Raw genomic sequence first — 21,912 nt, 5'->3', positions numbered from 1 at the left:
TACCTGCTCAAATGTGAATATTTTCTGCTTTTCTCTGATTTATAAAGCTGTAAACTGAATATTTTTGGGTTTTGTTGCTCAGATGAAACAAGACATTTGAAGACGCCACCGTGGACCCTGGAAAACTGGATAAATGTAGTGGTGAATAATACCCTGGTACGGGATTCAGCAGCAGTCTTAATATTTCATGTACGTCCTCCCGTAACACACTGAAAAACAAGTCTCCACTGCAGATCCCACTGCAGCAGTGAAAACTGTCGATCAACGTCAGAGAATTAATCATTTGATATTTGCCTCCAGTGTTCTTTATATTTCCTGAGTTCATCCATGAGCCACCCTACAGTCCAAACGCTCTCATGTTTGAATGTTTGAAAGTGGAGGAACCCGGGGAGCAGGGATCCCCTGGAGCAAACCGCTTCAACAGGCAGGACAGCAAAGGGCTTCAGTGATAAATAATATAAAAATAGCTTCAGTACAGCTGTTCTCATTAAACGACCCGGGCTGGGAGACCAGGGGGCGAAGCATCCGGTGGCAAACTTCGCATCGAGTGGAAGAAGCCGCAGATTGACTTAGTTCCTGATTCACTTTGTGTTGCTCTAATCAGCCCTCCGAAGAATCCCCCATCAGTTCGCCGTTGAGCCTGTGAGCTCCCAGATGAAAGAGACTGAGAGCGGAAGCAGCGCGCCTCTGTTTGATCATATTTAATACTTCCTCCATGTTGTGTTCAAGGACTATACCGAAAGAGGTGATTTATCATGGCAAATGTAATTACATTTATGGCTTTGTCAAAGTTACACTTTTGCTTAGAAACTGTTTAAAAGATTCTCCTTTCTGGTGCTTTCAAGTGCTTGTGGGAAGCACTCACACCTGAGACTTTAGAGTCCGCTGCTGCATGGCGACTTCTTATTGCCAGAAATGTCAGAAGTCACAGTTTCTTTTCACAACATCCATGTTTCCTAACAGATGGTCTGACGTGCTTTTTCTGACAGGAAAGAAAAGCTGTTCTTTTGTGCAAACTTTTAACAAAAAAAAGAAGCCTTTAAAACGCTTACTATGATGGATTATCATTTCAACAAGTTTAAAGCCTTTGTAAGTGGATTTCCATATCTTACTGTCAAAAAGTGGGGAAAATTGATGCCTGGAAAGCAGGGAAACAGTCTAAAAACTTTGAAAATTGCTTCCAGTGTAGGATTGCGTATGCAATTTTCGGTTAAGGGGCCTAATACATGATCCTTTAAGCCATGAAGAGGGTTGCAGCCACCATTAAGTACACCCAGGTCAGGTCCTCAGTATTATGTCTGGTGGGAATTTGGGATTTTTTTTTTTTTTTCACAGCCCGAAGAAATTACATGGAGCCACCACCCTGTGGGCTCCCCACTTGCAGGGGTAGGCATCTGTTTGGAGCGCATTGTGAGCCGGGGGGCAGACTGGGCCGGGGGCCTGGTTGTGCCGATCCCTGGCGTCGCAGACTAGCCCTGGGGACGTGGAATGTCAACACCAAGGATTTAATAATAAATGTATTGTTAAATTAATACCTGGCTGATAGTGTCTAGCAGAGCTGGACATTGTTGTCTTTGAAAAGGTTGAATTTGTGGCAGAACAGTTGTACTTGTTGTAAAGTGACCACAGAGTGTATATCTATCCGAACGGTTCAATCACCGAGTAAACTGATAAAACAATCTGAAAGGTTGAAAGGTTTTTTTTGGTGGTTTTTGGTGGTTGGTCACAGTTGTTTTAGTCGGGTGCGGTGGCATCTCTAGGCATTTGGATTTGACCTCAGTACTTGTAAGATCCTGGCTACAGGCCTGTCCACGAAACAGCAACACACCACTGTCTGGATGTTTGAGTGAGACTGAGTAAAGGGGCTTTTTCTCTGTGTGACAAACCACCCTAAAACAACCTTCCGCCTCTGCTGTCTCTCCACGCAAACACATGGGTCAGTCCTCCTGATGTGCAGACAAAGAAATGAACCTGACTCATGTCGTGCAGGACTACATCTCGCCCCCGCAGCTTCAAACAAAGTGTCCCGGTCACCATGGTGACAAGGAGAGCAGCAGGAAGCTCCGTAGGAGATGCCAAGTCAGCTGCTGCAGCCTCTGTTCAGGCTGGTTTTATGTTTTCTCTGCTTCTTTATGGCTTTAATGGCAAGCTTCATGTGACTGATTCAGCAGCATTAATCAGGACACCTCATTAGTTTCTTAATTGGACACGTATAATACGCATAGCTGGCATTTTGTTTTATGCAACAATCTGCTTTTAATATGCAAATAAATCCTATCAGAGATGCTACATCTGGAAAACCCAAAAAGGACAACATTATGATCAGGAGTGCAACGGGACATAGATGTGTCTCATTCAGTTACGGCTGCAGGATGACCTCCCCCACTGAGCCACATGTTAATGAAACAGAAAGCATCCCATTGACCGTCCATGTCAGACGGGCTGCAATTATTGGAGATAATCTTCAGAAAACAAGCAATGCCCCCAGTGATCCCTTTCCCCCGCCCTTACTCCGTATCTACCTAAAGTGAGCCATGAAGCCCTCGGGGAGTGAATGTGAAATAAAAAACACGTGAAACAGAGGAAACATTTCTTGCATCACAGTCTCTGTGGGAAACCCCAATGGTGGAGGCAGCGTCCCCGAGTGAGCGAGCTGCACAGATTCAAATGAGAGTTCGACACCGAAAGCGCAAACAGAATATAAGATCTGTCATGGAGGAATGTTTGTTTCTTGCATTAGGATTCAGTGAATGCCACATGGAACCACCAATCTGTTGGCTGACAGGAGGGATCAGGTCTGCACTGAGCATCATTAAAACTCCTCCATCTTGGACTTGTGAACGTGTCCAGTGTCTCTCTGCCCCTCAGAAAAAACCCGTCCATTACTAAACAGCTGTCAGTCATTACCGGAACAGATTTAGCATTTTTTAGCGTGCACAGTACCAAAACCAGGCACTGCATCTGGGCAAAGCTGCAGTTTCAAAACCTGCTCTTTCAGCCCAACCTGCGTCAATAAAAGGAACCACAGTAGCAGTCTAGAACTGCAGTTGTAGCGAACTACGGGGAAGAACACACACTGTTCAGGGTGTCACTGTGTGTTCTTTGTCCTCCAGGACTGTCCTAGTTACTTTGCAGAGGGAGGAATGGTGGTCTTAACCTGATTTTTTTTTTTTCTTCTGTTTTTGTTGGAAAAAAACAAAAACAAAAGAAAACTGTAAAAGAAAAATATCAACATAGTTAAAGCTATGTCTTTGGTACTAAATAGTGGCAGCATTTGGCCACAATTTTCTGATGGTCAAACGCCAAAGCTTAGTCGCAAAAAATGGTTTGATATTTTAGGAAATATGCTTATTTTCTTTCTTGTTGAGAATGATTTAATAGTTAATTCCACTGTCATGTCTATACAGTAAAAATGAAGCTACAGCTAGCAGCCAGTTAGCTTAGCTTAGCATAAAGACTGTCAAAATTGGGAAACAGCCTTGCTCGGTGCAAAATTTACAAAATCTGCCTACCAGCACCTCTAAAGATCACTAATTAAGTTTTACAGATGTTTGTGTGCCTGACCAACCTCATGGTAATGACAAGACTCTGTCAGAATGATCTCGAGCTTCTCATCTATCGCTTGGTAAGTAGGCAAACAACTATAGCTTTCTATGTTAAGCCAAGGTTACAAATGTTTAGAAAGAAAAATAAACGAAACATTCAGTTACGAAAAAAGACAAAAGACAACATGTAAAGCATAAAACACAAAACAGAAAAAAATTCAGTTGTAACACTCATTGACTGCAGGTGGCGCAAAACTGCAGCAGCTATTACTGTCCTTTCCTGTGGGTGGTTCAGGTTGACAGGTAAAGAACCGGCAGCGATCGAACAGCTCCCGCTTCCTACAGAATCAATCTGCTAAACGTAAACGAGTCTGTGTGTGATTTATAATCCGCATCCCATCTAAATATTTCATATATGGAGAAAAGAAAGGAAAATGAGTGTATATGTATGTAAGTGTATGTGTGCATGTGCATGTACTATATGTGTATGTGTGGGTGTTTGCGTGCGTGTGTGTGCTTTTGTGAAAGTGTGTGAGTATGCTCACATATTGCCATGCACAGACTGTGTTTCTCAAACCACCTACACGTGTGAAACCTTGATTCTACAGACTGTCCAAGTGTGAAATTGGATGCTTTACAGCACAAATGTATCTCTCCCTCCTCCTCCTCCTCCTCTGCTGTCAACTCCATCTCTCAGTTATGTCCCTCGTTCAATGTGTCGCAGATGGTTTAAAGAAAAGTGTGGCATTTTATGCCTCTGAAATCACTGGAATGGAGTTTCGTTTCTTATTAAAGCCTGATTAAATCTTTATGATCACCCACTGATACCAAAAAATGTGCTTGGTTGATAAATCTTAAACCTAAAAATGCAATTAGGAACATTAAAGGGATGCAACTGTAGTTTTTCATTTTAGCCAATTAAACTACAGATAACACATTTGATATTAAAGCCAACCACTTTTAATATTTATCACTTGCATTGAGATGAATTTTAGTCCCTCGAGCAGGCAGTGGTTTAAGTTCTATGTCACGTCAGTATGAGATTTATTTCCTTACATACCACTGAGCCTCCAGTTTCTATTATTTTTTTCATTACAGTATGAAACTCAGCTGGCAGAGATCTATAGCTTGCTTGAGGTGCCTTATCCATCAATCAAAATCTCTGCCTTACTTTTTGTCAAACACACATTACAAGGCTACACAGTTGCCGACAGGACTGTTTTAAATTTTTGCATCCTGCTCCTGAATAGCAAACTTTTAATGCAAAAAAAACCTACCGAATACACATTACGATTTTATTTATCCTCTGCCTTCTTGGTTCGCTTCTCCAACCATATGTGGTAACTCATGAATAAATTCGCACCAGGGAGAGTTCTGATAACAGACCCAGCGTGATATCCATCTGAAACATTCAGCTGGATATTCAGAGACTGTAAGTGGTCCCGGGATGGATCTCGTCATGCTCAATTACCTTCAGCTTGTGTTCGTGCTCTTTGTTTACCCGGGCCAGCAGCTGGGCCTTACGTCGGTTCAGGGCGTCGATGAGGGCGTCGCACTGAGCCACCAAACACGCCTCGAACTCCACTCCGTTCTCCTGCGGAGCAAAAGCACACAGAGGCTGGAAAATGTCGCGAATGGCAGAAATGTAGAGCATCTTGAAGGAGCTTTCAAACATACAGCATGCAAAACCAAACAGAAGAGATATAATGACTGACGTGGAATTTAATTGCAGCATTAACCCAGAAATATATCAAGATTTTAAGATTTAAGCATAATGTTTGCTTTAAGAAACTGAGTTAAATGTGGGAAGCATAGTCCTTTAAAATTCATTCAAAATTCACACGTCATCTCCAGTTGGATCATCCATCAGATGAGGTGGGTGGGAAAATCAACCTTAAACATCAGCACCATGGGACGACTGATTAATGTGCATACAATTACGCCTAGTACGTCCCAAACTTCCAAGCCTCCTCCTCCTCCTCCCTCTTAACCTCCTCCCCTCTCCCCCCTAACTCATCTCCAGGGTTTCCTGCCCTCATGTCTCAGGGTCTTCCCCGAGCGTCATCTCGCTGTGTGACGATGATCAACGGGGGCATTTAATCCCACCTTCGTCCTCTAATCAGCCCCTTAAGCTGACCACGGCTTTGCCTCCTCCCACAGCCGAAGGTTGGGAGCATCTAAATCTATTCCTGGTCTACACGTGATGCCACGGAATGTGAATGGACGGACATTTCCACTCAAATCAATATCCTCGCTCACAAAGACACACACACACACACACTAACAAAATAAAAAAAACTTTCCAACCACTGAAACCTGCAGCAGAAAAAAAAGGCCTGCTGTTACTATGGTAATGCATCAGTTTTATTGAATGTAACCGCCTTCACTGTTTCCAGTCTTTTATACATCCTGACAGTCTGTGACTAATGCACTGTCCACAAATGAAAATAATAATACACTTCCTCATAAACATACTCCAGAGGCTTCATTTTAGAGTTGAATATGCTGCACATGAAAAATGCCCATTATTTATTTTGTGATGCTGGGTTCATATTTGATGTGTTTAAAATCACCGAATTCAATAAACACAGAGGGCTTTAATCCAAATTAGAGGGTGAAGTAAGAATTTAACAAAACATAGCTCAACTTTGAGTTTTGCGAGGTAAGTGAGGTTTGTTGTTTAAACGACATAGTGTCACACGCAGCGCTGAAGCTGGAAGATGAAGGACCGAGCCAGGGATTAATAAAATGTTAACAGTGACACTAGAAATAATACGATAAGCCTTTTTGTTTCTATGACGTGCTGTGGATAGTCTGGGATCACAGAAGGGGATAAGAGTTTGGTAGCAAAATGCCAACACAGATCAGTTGGGTATTACCGGGATTCAGGCATTTCATATAGTTAATGGCTGACAGCAATCAGGAAAAAAACGACAGATTTCTGCATGGCTGTGTGTTCACGTGCGTGTTGGAGCACCTGGATGTGCTGCACCATGTTTCTCAGCTGGACCAGGAACTCCTTGGCCTCAGTGGCTCGGTCTGACAGGCCGTTGAGAGCCTGGGACAGCTGACCCTGCAGAGAGCACAGAGAGGGCGTTAGAGATACAGCAGCGGCAGCACTGCAGTTGTAAGGGTTTGTAATCAAATGTTCAAATAACAGTAAATCAAAACACACTGCTCCATTATGTATCGATAGGTGCTGAATCGGCTGAACCGAAAATAATTCCAAAGTTTAGGGCAGACATGTTTCCGCAGCTGCAATCTGTTCATGTTACATTCAGCTATATGGCATAATGAAACACAACAATATAGCCAATATGAATCACCCTACTCCAAACAACAATCACCAAAAGCTTGTTGTGGTGATGAGGTTAGATCCTACAACTCATTATCCAACACAGATGCATGAATACATCATGATATACATTATTTACATACATTTCCCCAAACAGTTCCTCCCGGAGGTGGACTAAAAGCCAGACAAGCTCGGACTCTGTGTGATATTGGTGCTATCAAAGTGAAGCCCCTGTAGCTTCGGGGTGAGCATGTCAATCAAGTACTACAAGAAGCGCGTCCGGGGGACTTTCTCGCACCTCTCCGTCCCTCTTGTCATCCCGCTGCGGAAATAACAAAATTAAAAATGCCCAAAGCGTACTTTTAAAAAGGATGCCATTAAAGGTTACGTGAGATGAAAAAGACAACGTTTTATGGACATAGCCCAAAGTTTACTATCCCTTCTGTGACGTTTGTCACATGATGCAACCTTCTTCTCCTTCTTGCCAAGTGGAAACATTTTAAGAGTCATTTTGCACACAGGTGCTTTGTACTTTTATCTAATAAAATGTGACCATAGGTTCTGGGGCAACTGAGCCAGCCCCCTCCAGTCTTACAAAACCTGCAGGTAACATGGTTTATCAGCAGCTCTCTTCCACTCCACAGACTCCACATGAATATGTACACACATGGCTTGACAAACAAGACAGAATCAGATTCCCCTTCTTTGTAGTCCCTCGCATCCCTTTCTAAGTGCGGGTGACAGAGGACTACTGTATATGAGACATTAACCTATCCGGCATATTCATTGTATATAGCCGTCACCCTGTGAAAAAATCTCCTAACTCTAATTTTGGCAGTTTAAGTGTGGGATGAACTCAAAAGTGTACAGCAGTCAATGTTAAAAGAAAGCCGCCTTATAGCTGCTGAGAAGCTGACATTTTGAAGTGTCACAATTTTCACCCCTGAGACAAAATGCATTGTCAGCCTTATTCTCACACGCAAACTGACATTTCCAGCTAAAACTAAGATGATCTATGTACAATAAAGCACTGATTGTTGCGTGGTTTCATTACTGGATTATCGCTCCTGGGCTGATGGGAAATGCCATCGCTTTGGATGTGTGCGATGACACACAAATGCCTCTGTTTGGATAGTGGGGAAAACAGACGCAGCGTTCACGTATGTGAAGCGGGGTTGTGTGAACAGGGAGGTGACAGAGCGAAAGGACGTGGCCTGACCCTGTGGGAAACTCGCTCGGTTGAGTGACCCAGACGACCGTCAACTTGGGGAGTGTATTGTCTTCTGGGAGGAAAAGAGGGTACTGGGCGTTATCTGGCAAAATGGAAAAAAAAAAAATCACTTCAACTCCGGAAGACGGTAATAAAACCAGCAAAAAGCTGATACAGTGGAAAACGCTGTGAAAACAACATCATCATAGGCAGTCTGCTCCTCTGTGTCAAGCAGCCTGGTATCTGACGTCGCTTGGTCAAATGGAATCTGCTTGCAGGGGTCAACGGCTGACCTTTGACCTCAGCGTTTGGGAAAGCATGACAGCTGTCGCTAATATGAGTCTAGTGCACCAAGGGATAGTCTGAGCCGGTAACAGCTGAGCAAAGACTGAAATGTAGACTTTCCAGGATTGTGTAGGACCTCGAGAAACTTCCTCTTTGTTAACTTGGGAATCATATTTCAACGTCCCAAGTGACCTGCACAAATGAAAAGACACAAAGTGTGTGTTTTCTCCCATGTTAGTTTGTTTGTCACAACAGGATCGATTTCCATGACATTTGGAAGTAGGCCTTAAAAGATGTGGAATTTAGGGCAGTCACTATCAATTATTTTAATTATTGAATAATAATTTTGTCTATGACGTCTGAATTTCTGATTTTGTCCAACAGTCTAAAACCAAAAAAAATATTCAACTTATAATGATATAAAACAGAGAAATGGAGAAAATTCTCACATTTAAGATGCAGGAACTAGCAAATGTTTGGCAGTTTAGCTCGCTGAATGACTTAAATGATAAAGTGATCACCAAAATTCAAGCTCATTCTAGTGAATTCTTGACCTTTGGCAAAACTAGAAATACTATTACTAAATAATCTAAGCTGACTGCTGTTATTAAAGGAATAGATAAAGTACACATCCTTGCCTCCTGATGTATAGAACGATCTTTTTAAAGTGGGACCCCCCTCCTGCATCTCTGAAATCGATCGGCTCCCCTTAACTTGGATCGCTGAGCTGCCACCACCACTTTAAGACCCGGCCAGTCAACACTGAGCCTGTCCCCGAATGTTCACTCAGACTCTGGTGGTTTCACTACACATCAGCGACGTCACTCACACCTGCCTTTCGGCTGTCCTAAAATGGAGTTCACTTTTTCTCCCCGAGTTTTCTCATCTTCCACTCCGATACACTGACGTTGACGTTGAGGGAGCTCCTGTGTCTCCTCAGCCGGTTAACAGTCCGTATGCGTGCAGTGACAGAGCGGATGAAATGAAAAGCACTTGACTGTCTGGAGGCGTTTTTCCGCAGTGTCTGTTCGAGAGCCTGCAGAGCTCAGTCTTCAAAACCAGGTCAAAACGTGCCATGAAAGTAAAGGATGCTTTATTTCTGCACAGCTCGCGGCTACTTCCTGCTCAGCAAAGACCACAAGGCCGGCAGGTCAGCACATGGAAAGACAGACTTTAGCAGCAGATGGGTTGAAGAGCACGATGGGACTGAGACCAAAGCTTTACAGTTTGAGGTTTGGAAACTGAGTGGAACGCATTTGACTCTTTTATGAATTGGTTTCTGTTGCTAGGCCTGTCAGACTTTCTGCTCTTGCACGGCACATACACAGTTTACAAAGACAACAGTGGAAAATTTCCCAATCGAAATTCATAGTTATTTTTTAAACCATGAGCCTTTGATTTCAGACAGATGACAAAAGCAGGCTTCTCATTTCTAGCCAACAAATATTGATTCTGTTGACTAGAAATGACAATGTGACAATTTTTCCGAGCACGTATTAGCTGAGTTACTGACAGTGAAGTTGATTGAAAACTTGGTCTTTTTAGCTCATTCTAGCTTATCTGTAGTATTAGAGCACAGTATTATAAATAAAAATGTTACTGCTGTTTGTTCTGTCAAAGCCCTGTTTGTGTGCTCACTGTGGGAAAACACAGACAAGCAACACCAAGGTTAAATTCACTGTGTGTGTTATTTATCATGTTATAAAACATGTATGTTCTCTTTTACAGGATACAGGGCTCTGAGGGTGGGGACTAACTTGAGTAGCATCTCAGCTCACACATAGAGGATGTTACTGTCCTTAAAAGTTTACTAATGTAACCTGAAATCCCAAAAAGGCAGGATAGGCGCGTCCCCTGGACATGCTAACAGTCACAATCTAGCACACAAACACACTGATCCATTCCTCATAATCAGGCTCTTCTGGTTTGACACCAAACTCATTATATAACAAGTATTACTACAGCCTGGGGCTTCTTTCTAATGCAACTCGTAACCCCACAAAATAATGTAGTTAGCTAATGATGTGTTCCTTGAAAAGAATGCCTGGTTACTACTGATGTTAGTGAATTAATTAGCCGAACATGCTAATGATTGCAGCTTACATTAGAGCTGATAAACACATTTCTTGATCCATTCCTTGCATTTTTTGCTCTCGGGTTTTTGCTTTTGGAAAGGCTAAAAAATAACACCGTGAGATTTCCATCATTTCTGGGATGACTGATGACAACTATTAGCGATAACTTATCATGCATGATATTTACATCTCATCATATTTGGATTTGCATTTTCATTTCTTGCCGTGGGATTTTACTGTCACGTCATGAATCATGGTCTCGTAATTTCGGACCTGGCTGGCACAGCAGGGGCTTTTTTAAGTTTCTGCTCAACAACTCTCCACTTGCATTATTGCAACACGACTTCAAGCCGGATAACATACATCTTGCTAAGGGACTGTCAAAATAAAAGCATCCTGCAACATTAGGCTGGAGAAGAGGATGCTGGAAAGTTTGAGCTTCAGAGGGTTTGTAGAGGTGGTGGGCTTAGGATGTCCCCGCTATTCGGGAGCACTAATCATCTCAGTAATTCAGTAATTAAGATGAGTGGGAACACGTGCATGAAATGAATAATGCACCAGCAGCTCCAGGGCCATACTACGCGTTTCATTTCTCTCCCCGGCTGAGTGAACTAGCCAGTCTGTCACAGGAAAGCGTGGCTGTCAGAGAGGCGTCACAGCCAATTTGGATTAAAGCCCCCAATAGGAAGTGGGAGGTGCAAGGACGGGAGGTGGTAGGTGTAATGTCACTGCTAAGCTCTTAAAGCCGCAGCAAAGTAAAACTGCTCCTCTTCAAGCTAATTATCAAACACAAACACATAACCACAAAATGTTCCATCACTTCCAAGGCAAGGAGCCTTCCAAGGCTTTTGAGTTCCCATAACCTACTTTCAAAAAGCCACGTTACCTCTCTGAGAAAATTTTTAAGTACCCCGCTTTTTCTCAGAGCGCCAGGGTTAAGTACTTTCTCTGGCGTTCTTTAAACAGTCTCTTTAGGCTCGCTTAATCCTTCGTGTAATACACAGTCATTTGGTTACACACTGTAAACAGATGTAAGCTGAGGGTAAGGTCAACTTTTGCTGAAAGAAAACACCAAACAAAAAGAAAAACACACTTCCCTGCGATGAAAGAAATTGAAATTAATGTAATTTTGGAATTTTTGCTTGATTACTGATTGTGTTTCCCCCTGCAGTATCAGCAACCAGAGACTCTAACATGAAAGGTTGTGGTTGTTTACATGAACTGCCAACGCCCGGGGAGAATGCATTTTGAAATATTAAGCGGGCGACTTGATAATATTTACTGTCTTGGGAACCTCTCTGTCGTTAAAAATTAAGCTCTTACATCTTCCAACGAGCTGGAAGAGCTAAGACTTGGTCAGACTGTGATACTCCTCCGTGCTTAACAAGATCCCACATGAAACCATCTTCCACAAGCAGAACCTAAGTGACTGGTGCATTATTCATTGCTTATATCTGCTGTCATCAATAATGCATAAGAAGTCATTAGCTATCCACACACAAAAAAGTGTGGAAACCCCGATAATAACAATGAGGGCCTCTGAAAGTTGCCACAGTTTCTTCATGTGAGAAACAGTCCTTATTTGACAGACACCTGGGACAGCATAGTAGGAAATGGGGCAGAAGTGATCTATTCTTGTCAGCACCGGATTTATCTGGCGAGGGCATCATCTCCAGCGGATGATCAAGTAGCCTGCCTCTAGTTCGAGTGTGTCAAATACTGTAGACGACACCTGGTCTGGAAAAACGTCTCAAGAACAAACGAACCGTGTTGATGCTGCTAAACCTGTGTAAGAGGAAGAGGAAGCAGTGTTTTCCTAAAGGGGCCTAGTCACAACCTGGGGCCAAATCAGGTCAGTCAGTCAGCTGTCTTTGATACTTTCTCATCACACGTGATGGTAATTTGGCAGCATCTACCTTATAAAAAGGAGGGGTACAGTTTCTGCTGTTCTTTGGACTTAATATTTCATCATCACACATGATTTGAAAGATTTCAACTGCAGCAATCTTCACCTCCCCATTTCAACCTTTTCTCACGCAGCTTCTTGCAGGATTCCCTACATATATATATATTTTTTTTGTCTCTGAGTGAAAATGGGATATAAGCGGATCTGTCGATTTTCCACCTCAAAACAGTGTGAAATCCACTTTTGCAATGATAGCAATGTTAGCCTAAAGATTCCTAGGTCAGACACAATAACAGCAGACTCTTGGGCTAGACTTTTTCACTTCAGATATAAATGCGTGTAGGGTGGAATAGCCAAAAATTTCAAAACTGGTGAGATAAGGAGTCTAAAGGTCTGTAAGTTGAACTGATTCCTAAATAAGGAAACTACAAGCTGTCCCAGTGGAAATTAAGATGCACATTAATAATGGCAGAACAAAAAACAGATGCTACTTTTGTCATGTAGCCTAGGTTAAAGGCATCCACGTGAACATGCAGGAAAATTTGACCGACAAAGCTGTAAAGAAGGTGAGCAGGTTATCTTGAGCTCAGACGATGCCACTTGCCTTGTGCTCACAGGGCTCGGTACCGTAGCTGGTAGTTTCAAGGCCAGAGACATGGAGTGGCCCTGTGGAGCACCTGGAAACAGGCTGGGACAAGGAGGAATGCACAATCATCGTTAAGAGTTATGGGGAGAGATCCGAAGTTGGAAGAGCCAAAAAAATAAGCTATTTGCCACCGCTTGACCATGTGAGCAACAATGCATGACAAGGTGCATGAACATAAGGAATTAATGGACAGTGCCAGTTGTGTCTATAATGAAACATTTCACAGTACAGAATCATACTGACAACACAGTCACTTGACCAAGAACAATACAAGAAAACTCAACATCTGCATAAAAATTTTGATGTTGATAGAAACAGGGTCGCTGCAGGATTTGACCCGTCCTCAGCCTCTGCTGCTCAGATTTCAGGTGGAGCCCACTTTCTTGTTGCAATGGTGTCCTCATTTAATGAGGGCTGGCTGTGTTAGAGCAGCCACACGTGACAGAGCGTAATAAGCTATTCCGTTTGAAAGTGCAACAAAGCCCCTCCAAAAAAATCTGACAACTTGTTTTGGTCGGGACTCATTTATGTACAGAAAAGTACCAGTCAGACCACAAAAGAAAACTGGCTTAGCACAGTTTTGGAGCATTTATCTCTGTCTAGTTCCACGCCTAGAGCGAGTTCAAATATTCAGCCGGTTTGAGTTCCCACCCAGAAAAGTTATATAAAAATATGTCTAAACAAAAATGCCTTCAGCGCATCAGCCAGTGTTTTCTGTGTGGACCCGAGATGCAGACTGGACGTGAAATACTCTTGTCTTGTTAAGACTCTTGTCAAACTGGACTCAACGGTGAGACATTCAGCATCGCTCTGCCTCTCTTTCCCGCTCAGTCTTTGTTTCGCTTCCTCTCTTCGGGCATTCTGGGTCATTCTGTCGCACTCATTTTCCTGTTCTTTATCTCCTTCTTTCATTAACATTTACACAGCTAATCTCTTTACATGGCAGCTCGAGGGGTAAATATCGCCGCCTGTAATGGAGCGGCATCAACCTGAAGGGCTTTGAGACATCCAAGCCCCCCCACCGTGAAATTCCAGTCTCTTTAGACCTCAGTCCTGCCTTTGTCCTACGTCCTTATCAGTGAATTACAGTCTGCTATCACGAACAGTCAAGGAACCGTGTCTTTTATCTGCGAAGAATCTCTTATAGGGAAGATGACATACTTACAGACTGAGTCCATGGTATCACCACAGGTTGCTGGGGCCTTTATTGATCTGTCATTATGGATGTACAGAGAGGTGGCAAATTAAGGGAAAAACCTGAATAAATGAGTGGAGACACGTAACGAATGCAGATGCCGCCACGCAGGTGCGCCGCTGGGTTCAATTAAGCAGTTAACACCCAATCAAGCCGTGTGGCATGTATAAAAATGCTGAACGTGCCCACCTGATTTTGATTTTGTATCAAGACGCCGAGAGGAAAAGATCTAAGTGACTTTGAAAGAGGGTTCATCGTTGGGGCACGAGTGGCAGGAGCTCCAGTCACAAAGACTTGCTCAGCTGGCTGGTGTTTCAATGGGAACAGTGACTAAAGTGACATCTGCATCTTGATCTCGGGGAACGACGTCAGTAAACAGGGTCGGAGGTCGTGTTTGACAGCGCACATTCGATGACCGTGATGCTCGCGTATTAGTGCAACATGTGGGGGAAAAACGGAAGAGCGACCCTTCCTCGGGTGACTGAGAATGTCAGCGCAGGACGTGACCAGAATGTGTCAGCACGAACGGTCCGTCGACAATTACGTAGAGAGGGATATCCTAGTAGGGTTGCAGTGCATAAACCCCTCATTACAAAGATGAATGCACATTGGAGAGTTCAGTGGTGCAAAAACCAGAGGCACTGGTCTACAGCGATGTGGAAACAGTGATGTAGCTAAAAATACTACAGTTTTTAGTGGTGGCTACCAGATTGATCAGTATTAACATTAATTAAGCTTGCCTAAGATAACTTTTGACAACCTGTAGCTCCAACCTGAAAATAAGCCGAGCAGCAGATGGCATGAAATGTTGATTATTGATTGATATTGATTGTTCTGACACGCTGAAATAACAACTGTGACGCATTGACGTTTACATCTGAGTTTACAAAACCTAATTGATTCAAATAATGGAGGTCCCCATTCAGAGCTACGAGGGTAAATGAGCTAAAATATTCATTTGATTCACAAAAAGTTGAACTGGGAGACTCTCGTGAATTTAATGTGCTGTGATCAGCTGATCATTGCTCCAGAGAAAAGTCTCCTCTCTGTTGAACTGAAAAAAGTTCACCGTTGCAGAGATGTGTGTCTTTTCACTCACAAACGATATTTGGCAGAGTACGGTCCGCAGCTTGGAGAGGGCACATTAACCAACAGGCAAAGGTTCCAGTGGGGCTGTTACGGAATTAATGTTGATTAGCTACAGCTGATACAATCCACCCCCACTGATGTTGGTCATTTTAGTTTTAATGAGAAGCCTGCTGACGTTAACCTGCACGTTTTTAAATACTGCTCTTTTCTAATGAAAAACAGCGAGAGATAAGAGATTCGCAAGCGGTAGAGCTTAATGAAAGCGGGTACTTTGCCAAGTGGGAACAGATTCAAAATGGAACCGACTATCGGAAGCCGGCCCTGTTGGTCAGTGACTCCTAATTTCATTATCAATAAATGATCAGTCAGCATACTCACTGTAGTTATGCAGTTGTCAATGGTAACGCAGTTATCATGCTGAACACCTTAAATATCTGTATTTTGCATCTATAAGTAGCATGGCACATTTCGTCTCTTCTCTAATGATCTTCGTATATCTTCTTTTATGGGACAATTTTCTGCTGGTCTTCATCTGGATGTCCTGAGTGTTACGCAGTCACACAGCAGGACCGGCTCAATTGAAATCAATGAATGCAAACTGACAGCCAGACTCATTGCTGGGGCTCTGCAGAAAGGGAGTTAAAGCAGGAGTGCGTCTGACTTTTCAAGGCTCTTCCTTTGCTCCCGCTGAGTTCAGGCAGGACGGCAGGTAGCTCATCCAGAAATGAACATCGAACTCAAGATTTTAATATTACCTGCTCCGTCTGTCCTCATTAGCTTGGTTTTTGGGGCATCTTGGATGACAGCTTCCAGATGAACCGTCTGTGTTGACTTTGGGTCAGGGTGTGCAAGGCCGTCTGTTTATTTCAGGACGTTCAGCATCAAACACACGGGGACATTACAGGGTTGGACGTGCACACTAGAAACGAAAAATTCCCTGAATCACTTGCGAATTCCTCAGATTACTCACTTCTACAACCGTTTTCTGCTTGCATGAAGAGCTCAAAGGGAAACTTTCAGGGTCGTCTTGGTTAAAATCCCCTCTGCTGCCTCTGATTTATCTCTCCCACTGTGGCAAGAGGGCAAATTACTAATATTCTGCTACAATCTGCGACTTATTTTCTGCACCCCCACACATCTTCTTGCATTTAAGCTTCCATTTCATTAATCACCCTTAATTGCCACTGAACAGAGTGAGGTGACAGAGCGTGACCTAGTTTGCATTTGGGGTCCTATGACGTCCGTGAAGAGCCGAGGACCGCTCACTATGTAGAGATTTAACACGCTGACGATGCCCCTTTACACTTTCTAATGGGATATAATGAGATTAACACAGACATACTGTCAACACATAAAACCTTCTGACACAAATCTGAAGAGGCAGATGAGAGCTGGACATGTCACTCTATGTAGTTCTTAAATTTGTGCTCGTCTTTTGTAACTGAAATTGACTTTGGAGACATGAAATTGATTACCATCGTGGTTTAGTCACAATCCAAAGGGGGGAGGGGGTTAGAGATAAAACACGGGGGGTTTTTATTGCCTGTGAGACCAGCAGAGAAGTCAAGGGAAGAGATGCGTGAGCAAACGGCAGAGAAGGAGCATGAAGAGTGGGAGTAATGATATGAAGCAGCATTCATTTTAGAAAACACAGACACACACATGTACTGTAGAGGAAGGATGGGGAGGCAGAACTGCATCTGGGATGGATTCCTCGTGGGGTCCAGTATCTTAGAGACCTCTGCTGCTCTGCACAACATCAAGAGGGAACCGGTTGCCATGGCGGCAGGTGGTTCAACTCTTTTTCCATAAAGAGAGAAACGTTTCAGAGAGACACAGAGAGAGAGCGCACAGTTTGTCCCAGTGTACCAAGACGACGACGACGATGGTACAGATTATAAACCTTGAAGAAAATCCCAGATGGAAAATAGAGGAGATCTTATTAAATGATAGAAGCATAGAAGAGTGTGCTGCCAAATTGTCAGCTCTGAAATGTAAATGCTGCAGGTGTGGGTTCAAGGTATATTGCTAATAAACAAGGTTCAAGTGTAGTACTTCCCGCAACAACATTAAATGCAGCAGCCAAGTCACAAAAGCTCACAGCTCCAACAAACAACAGCTTTGATCAGTTTGAGTACAAAGGGAAAAGCAAGGTGTTTGTGTGTGTGTGTGTGTGTTTATGTACATCTATGGATTTTTTTTTGTGGTTGTGTGAGTATTTGGAGGAGAGCATAAATAGACTTTTTATTTGAATACTGGATTGTTTTGTATATGGCCAAAGCTAAACTTCAGAGACTTTGGATCAAATTTTAAATGTCAAAGTGTTGCTTGTAATCACAAACCCACAGAGAATTATCATCTGGAGTTCTGTTTAGCTCAGCACCACCTTTTAGCATCTTTCAGCTCACTCTTTTGGTTTTTTGGCCAAAAATTTTACCGGTTTGATTCACTCTCACCGCTCCCACGACTTCCAGCAGTGGCAGGCAGCGTACATCCAACGTACTTTACCTGCCCAGCACTAAACAACTGACAAACAAAGCTAGCGACTATCTAACACAGCGAAACATTTTGGAGCCAGATATACTTTCTCAGGAGCTGGTGTAGACCAAAGCAGAGCTAAAAGGAATGTGATTATGTTTGTCAGGTGGCCGGAAATGCTCTAAATGAATGCTAATGTCGCTTCATGTCTGCTAGATGTGTAAGCATGCAACTGTTTACTAACAGGTTAGCCATAACAACTTCATAAAGTGATATATATATATATATATATATATACATGTTGTGTTAACATCTTGTTGCACCGCTCCCAAGTGGCCAAAACGAGTCAATTCATGCTGCTTTAAAGATGCTCAGGCCAAGAAAATAAACATAATTGACATTGTACATTGTGTGATTTGAAATACCAAACATTTGTATTTTATATCTGTAGCATGTGTACATTGTATGTACAATGTATCTGTGAAGAATTGGTAAATGCAAAAATAAGCAAAAATTAAGTGTAAACCAGATAATTTACTGTGAAAGATCTTGAAAACATTAAAGTATGCCAGCATGTATTACACGTACCAGGTCTTCTGACCATTTAAAACTAGCACTTTATCAATTTGGAGATAAATTGATAAGTTGATCTACACAAAATTGAGCAGATATTTGCTGTTTCCTGCTTTTCAAAAGTTGGAATTTGCTCCTTTTCTCTGTTTTATATATTTGTAAACTGTATATCTTTTGAGTGTTGGAATTTTGGTCGGACAAAATAAGCAATCTGAAGATGTCACCTTGGACCCTGAGTATTGTGATAGGCACTCTTCACTATTTCTGCCAATTTACAGATGAAACAATTAGGTGGAGCCCTACTTAAGACAACAAAATCTTATGTTTTTCATCTTACATCAGATTTCTGGGGAGGCCAGTGCCGCCACCTTGAGTTTCTACACTATATTCATTATGCAAAAGTACAATTGATGCATGAGAATCGACCGTATATCTGCCAGATATGGAATACAGTCTCATTTATTCCCAGATGAACTCTGTGAGGAACAACCCGAGGCTTCAAAAGATGCCCATTCTCAACCCTCAACGCTGCCAGCTCCGAGCTCTCAGCCATCTGTTACAGCTCCGTAGGCAGCAACTTCGAATCAACGGTCAGGAATAAGCAGGTGCCATGATAGAAGCCAAAAACGGGGTGACAGGCTGGATATTGGCACCAATATATCTGGTACCATTTATTGGATTCTAAAAATACTCCTTTAGCCCTTTTTTTTCATTTCAGATCCAAGAAAGAAGAAGCAGAAAAGGTCAGCAACTTTTCAAGCGATGGCAATTAGATGTGACTGAAATGTTTGACCCCCCTCTGATTTTTCAATCAATTTTACAATTGCCCCATGCATCTGAGGGGAACCCACTATCACACCATCATCTAGAAGAGATGATTGGACTGGAGGTCTGCTAAATGGCAGTTCTGTGTCATACGAGACCAGCCCTGGCGGTAAAACACGAGGACAGCTTATCTGCACCTGTGTGGAGGTAACAGTGTTTGTGTGTGTGTGTGTGTGTGTGTGTGTGTGTGTGTGTGTGTGTGTGTGTGTGTGTGTGTGTGTGTCTGTGAGAGAGTGTGTTGTTTTGTGCACAAATTCTCAGTGCATTCACCTTCTTTTTGGTCTTCTCGTGGAAACCAGGAGACACCATCGCTACACATCACACTCCCTGTGTGTGTGTATGAGTGAATACTGGAGAGTTTTTATATCTAGCTCTACATCCTCTCTCTTAAATGGGAGCTGGAGTGTGGAGGCGAAGGTTGCTGCTGCAGAGGCATAGAAATAAATCCAGCTCTGGCCTCTGAGGTCTGTGCCTCCCTGCCCACAACAACTCAGCTTCCAAAATAGCATCTCCGTCCACACTACAGGCCTGCCTCCGTGCTTCACTGCTGGCTCTTATTAAAGCATAACTCCCATATTAGCCGTGTCTAATGTTCTGTGGTGCGCCTGTGAGCCGCCAAAGCGCAGAAGGGAGCGGATCATACACAGAGCGAAGGAGTCCTCCGGATGGAAGCTCGGGAGACAAATGGTCAAGAGTTGAAATCATGCCAGAATTCACGTGCAACTTAAGTTGATCGCGCAAAGTAGAAAAGCAGGTGTGATAGGAGCAGTCTCCTGTTGATGAAAGAGGCCCGCTGCTGGTTGCCCACTCGTGAACAGAATTACAAACAGAGCTGCCGCCTGATAGCTTTGCGCACCAAAGTCAGTCAGAGTTCCCAGTTTGGAGACGTGCACTTTTCTCCTCTGTGCCCCACGAAGCCGACTGAAACGTGAGCCGGAAGCTGTGTCCGGCTGGAAAATTCGCCAGAGTTACTACAATGCGCATTATGTAAAGCATTCACTTCTATCCAGTGTGACGGAACCAACATCCCCAAGGCTCTGTACATCTACTGCTTGCTAAGCGGAGCTGACAAGACGGCGAAAAATTATTTTCAAGGCGTACTTGTTGCTCAGCTCAGAGGATGATGAATCACCGTGCCGTGATTCATCACCATCATCAATGTAAAGGCTACGCGCACGCACACACACACACACACACACACACACACACACACACACACACACACAGATAAAGACAGAGAGAGAGAGAGAGACAACGCACTGGTAAACAACAAACCAGAAAAATGCATCTTAATGATTTTTACGCACGTACCTTGTGCAGTTTCCACATTGCGCCCAAAGCTTTGACTTCGTGTGTGCCGTGTTTCCCTTCCTCCAAGCACTGATAACATACAGGCATCTTACACTGTACACAGTACATGCTTAGATTCTCCAGTTCGTGCTCTGTGCAAGTGGAGATTTTGCGGGGGCTCGCTCGGCGACTTATCCGCCCCTGCGCCGGGGGCACCAGGCGATGCTTGGCGAGGGGACCGCGGGGAGGATGGCACCGCAGGCGACACGGGTCGCAGTAGAAGACGTCGCACTGCTCGCACATTACCGTGGCCTCCTTCGGACTCTTCTCGCAGAGCTGGCACTTGAGGGCGGCCGCTTTGCTCTGCTGGTACCTGTCCACAACCCCTTCAAGCACCCGGTTCTTGGGGAATCCGCGGAGACCCCGGTCGTCCAGGATGAGACTGCGGTGACACTGCGGGCAAGTGATGCAGGAGTTGCGGGGGATCGGGGGCAAAGAGCCGGGCTGCGGTAGCAGGTGCTGTTGCGGAGGAGGCTGGGGGACAGTCGGGGGGAAAACCCGCACCCCGTTTGGTGATTTTTGGCAAGGGGTCGTCGGAGCGCTGACGAAGCCCCCATAGGAGCCATAGCCACTGTCCGCCTCACTGTAGAGACTCATTTTATCCAAATCCAGGTAATCATAATCGGAGACGCCGGATCCGGAGGCTCGGCTGCTCTGTGGAGACTCGGCATCGGGGGTCTGCACAAGAATGTTCCGAGCACAAGCCAGGCAAATGTTATGGGAGCAGGGCAGTATGATGGGCTCCCGGAAAAAAGAGCCGCACACGGGGCATTTCAACTCTTCCTCCATTTCATCCATGGCTGCTGCTGCTGCTGCTGCTGCTGCTGCTGCGAGGCGAGAGATTCCTCCGTGGCGTGCAAACACAAGCAGGATAAGTTCCAGCGGAGCCGCGGCTGATCAGTCTGTTGCTCTGCCCGCGCGTAAACGGAACTCCGGTCGCGTCTGCTGCGATTCGCGCAAGTGCAACCTTGACCGGGGGAAAAGGCATCGGCGCCGGGGAGGCACGCTAACCTCGCCAATAAGCAAAGCGGCGTCAGCTCAGACTGGTTGCTATTGGGTAACCGGCGGAATCCCGGGCAGCCATTGGTCAACTCAACTGTCAGTGCGGAGAGGGTCCGTTAATGAGCTTTCCAGCGAGATGCGACAACAGACGCTCGCGTCTGTAGACGTTGCTGAGCACGTACTGCCAGCCTAGTTGTCTAGGAGATTATAAGGAACAATGCAAGACCATCGCTTTAATACCGAACAATGAATACGACGCGACCCTGCAGACATAACAGATCATTTGCAGATTCTTTCTCGACTCGCTTATGCGTAAACAGCCAAACCAGAGGGAATATGTTATGTTGTTTTAGAAGAGGCTCTATCCGGCCGAGTGGTCCAGTGGTGGAGTCAGCAAAGCCTCAAGCTAAACTTATTCAGTCAAAAGTACGTAAAAGT

At 44.1% G+C, this 21,912-nt stretch overlaps 1 protein-coding gene across 2 annotated transcripts in view; it reads right to left on the bottom strand.

Moving 5' to 3' along the window:
• The window catches only part of trim9 (tripartite motif containing 9), a 43,327-nt gene extending 22,045 nt beyond the window's left edge, over positions 1–21,282 (bottom strand). Inside the window, exons 1-3 of one of the 2 annotated variants that reach the window (XR_005708214.1) lie at positions 20,434–21,270; positions 6,523–6,618; positions 5,017–5,139 (exon numbers count right to left, since the gene is read on the bottom strand). Coding sequence is in view for 1 of the 2 variants with exons in the window: in XM_040136881.1 (XP_039992815.1) it covers positions 5,017–5,139; positions 6,523–6,618; positions 20,434–21,270 (1,056 nt within the window). In the remaining variant the exon portion in view is untranslated. Of the gene's footprint in view, positions 1–5,016; positions 5,140–6,522; positions 6,619–20,433 lie in introns of both variants that reach the window. The other variant, XM_040136881.1, reaches the window with a different exon arrangement.
• Between the last annotated feature and the right edge of the window lie 630 nt (positions 21,283–21,912).

This window comes from Xiphias gladius, chromosome 10 (genome assembly GCF_016859285.1).
Source record: "Xiphias gladius isolate SHS-SW01 ecotype Sanya breed wild chromosome 10, ASM1685928v1, whole genome shotgun sequence".
Lineage (NCBI taxonomy): Eukaryota > Metazoa > Chordata > Actinopteri > Istiophoriformes > Xiphiidae > Xiphias > Xiphias gladius.
Note: the sequence above shows the minus strand (reverse complement) of the source record. Positions and strands in the feature narration are given on the sequence as shown.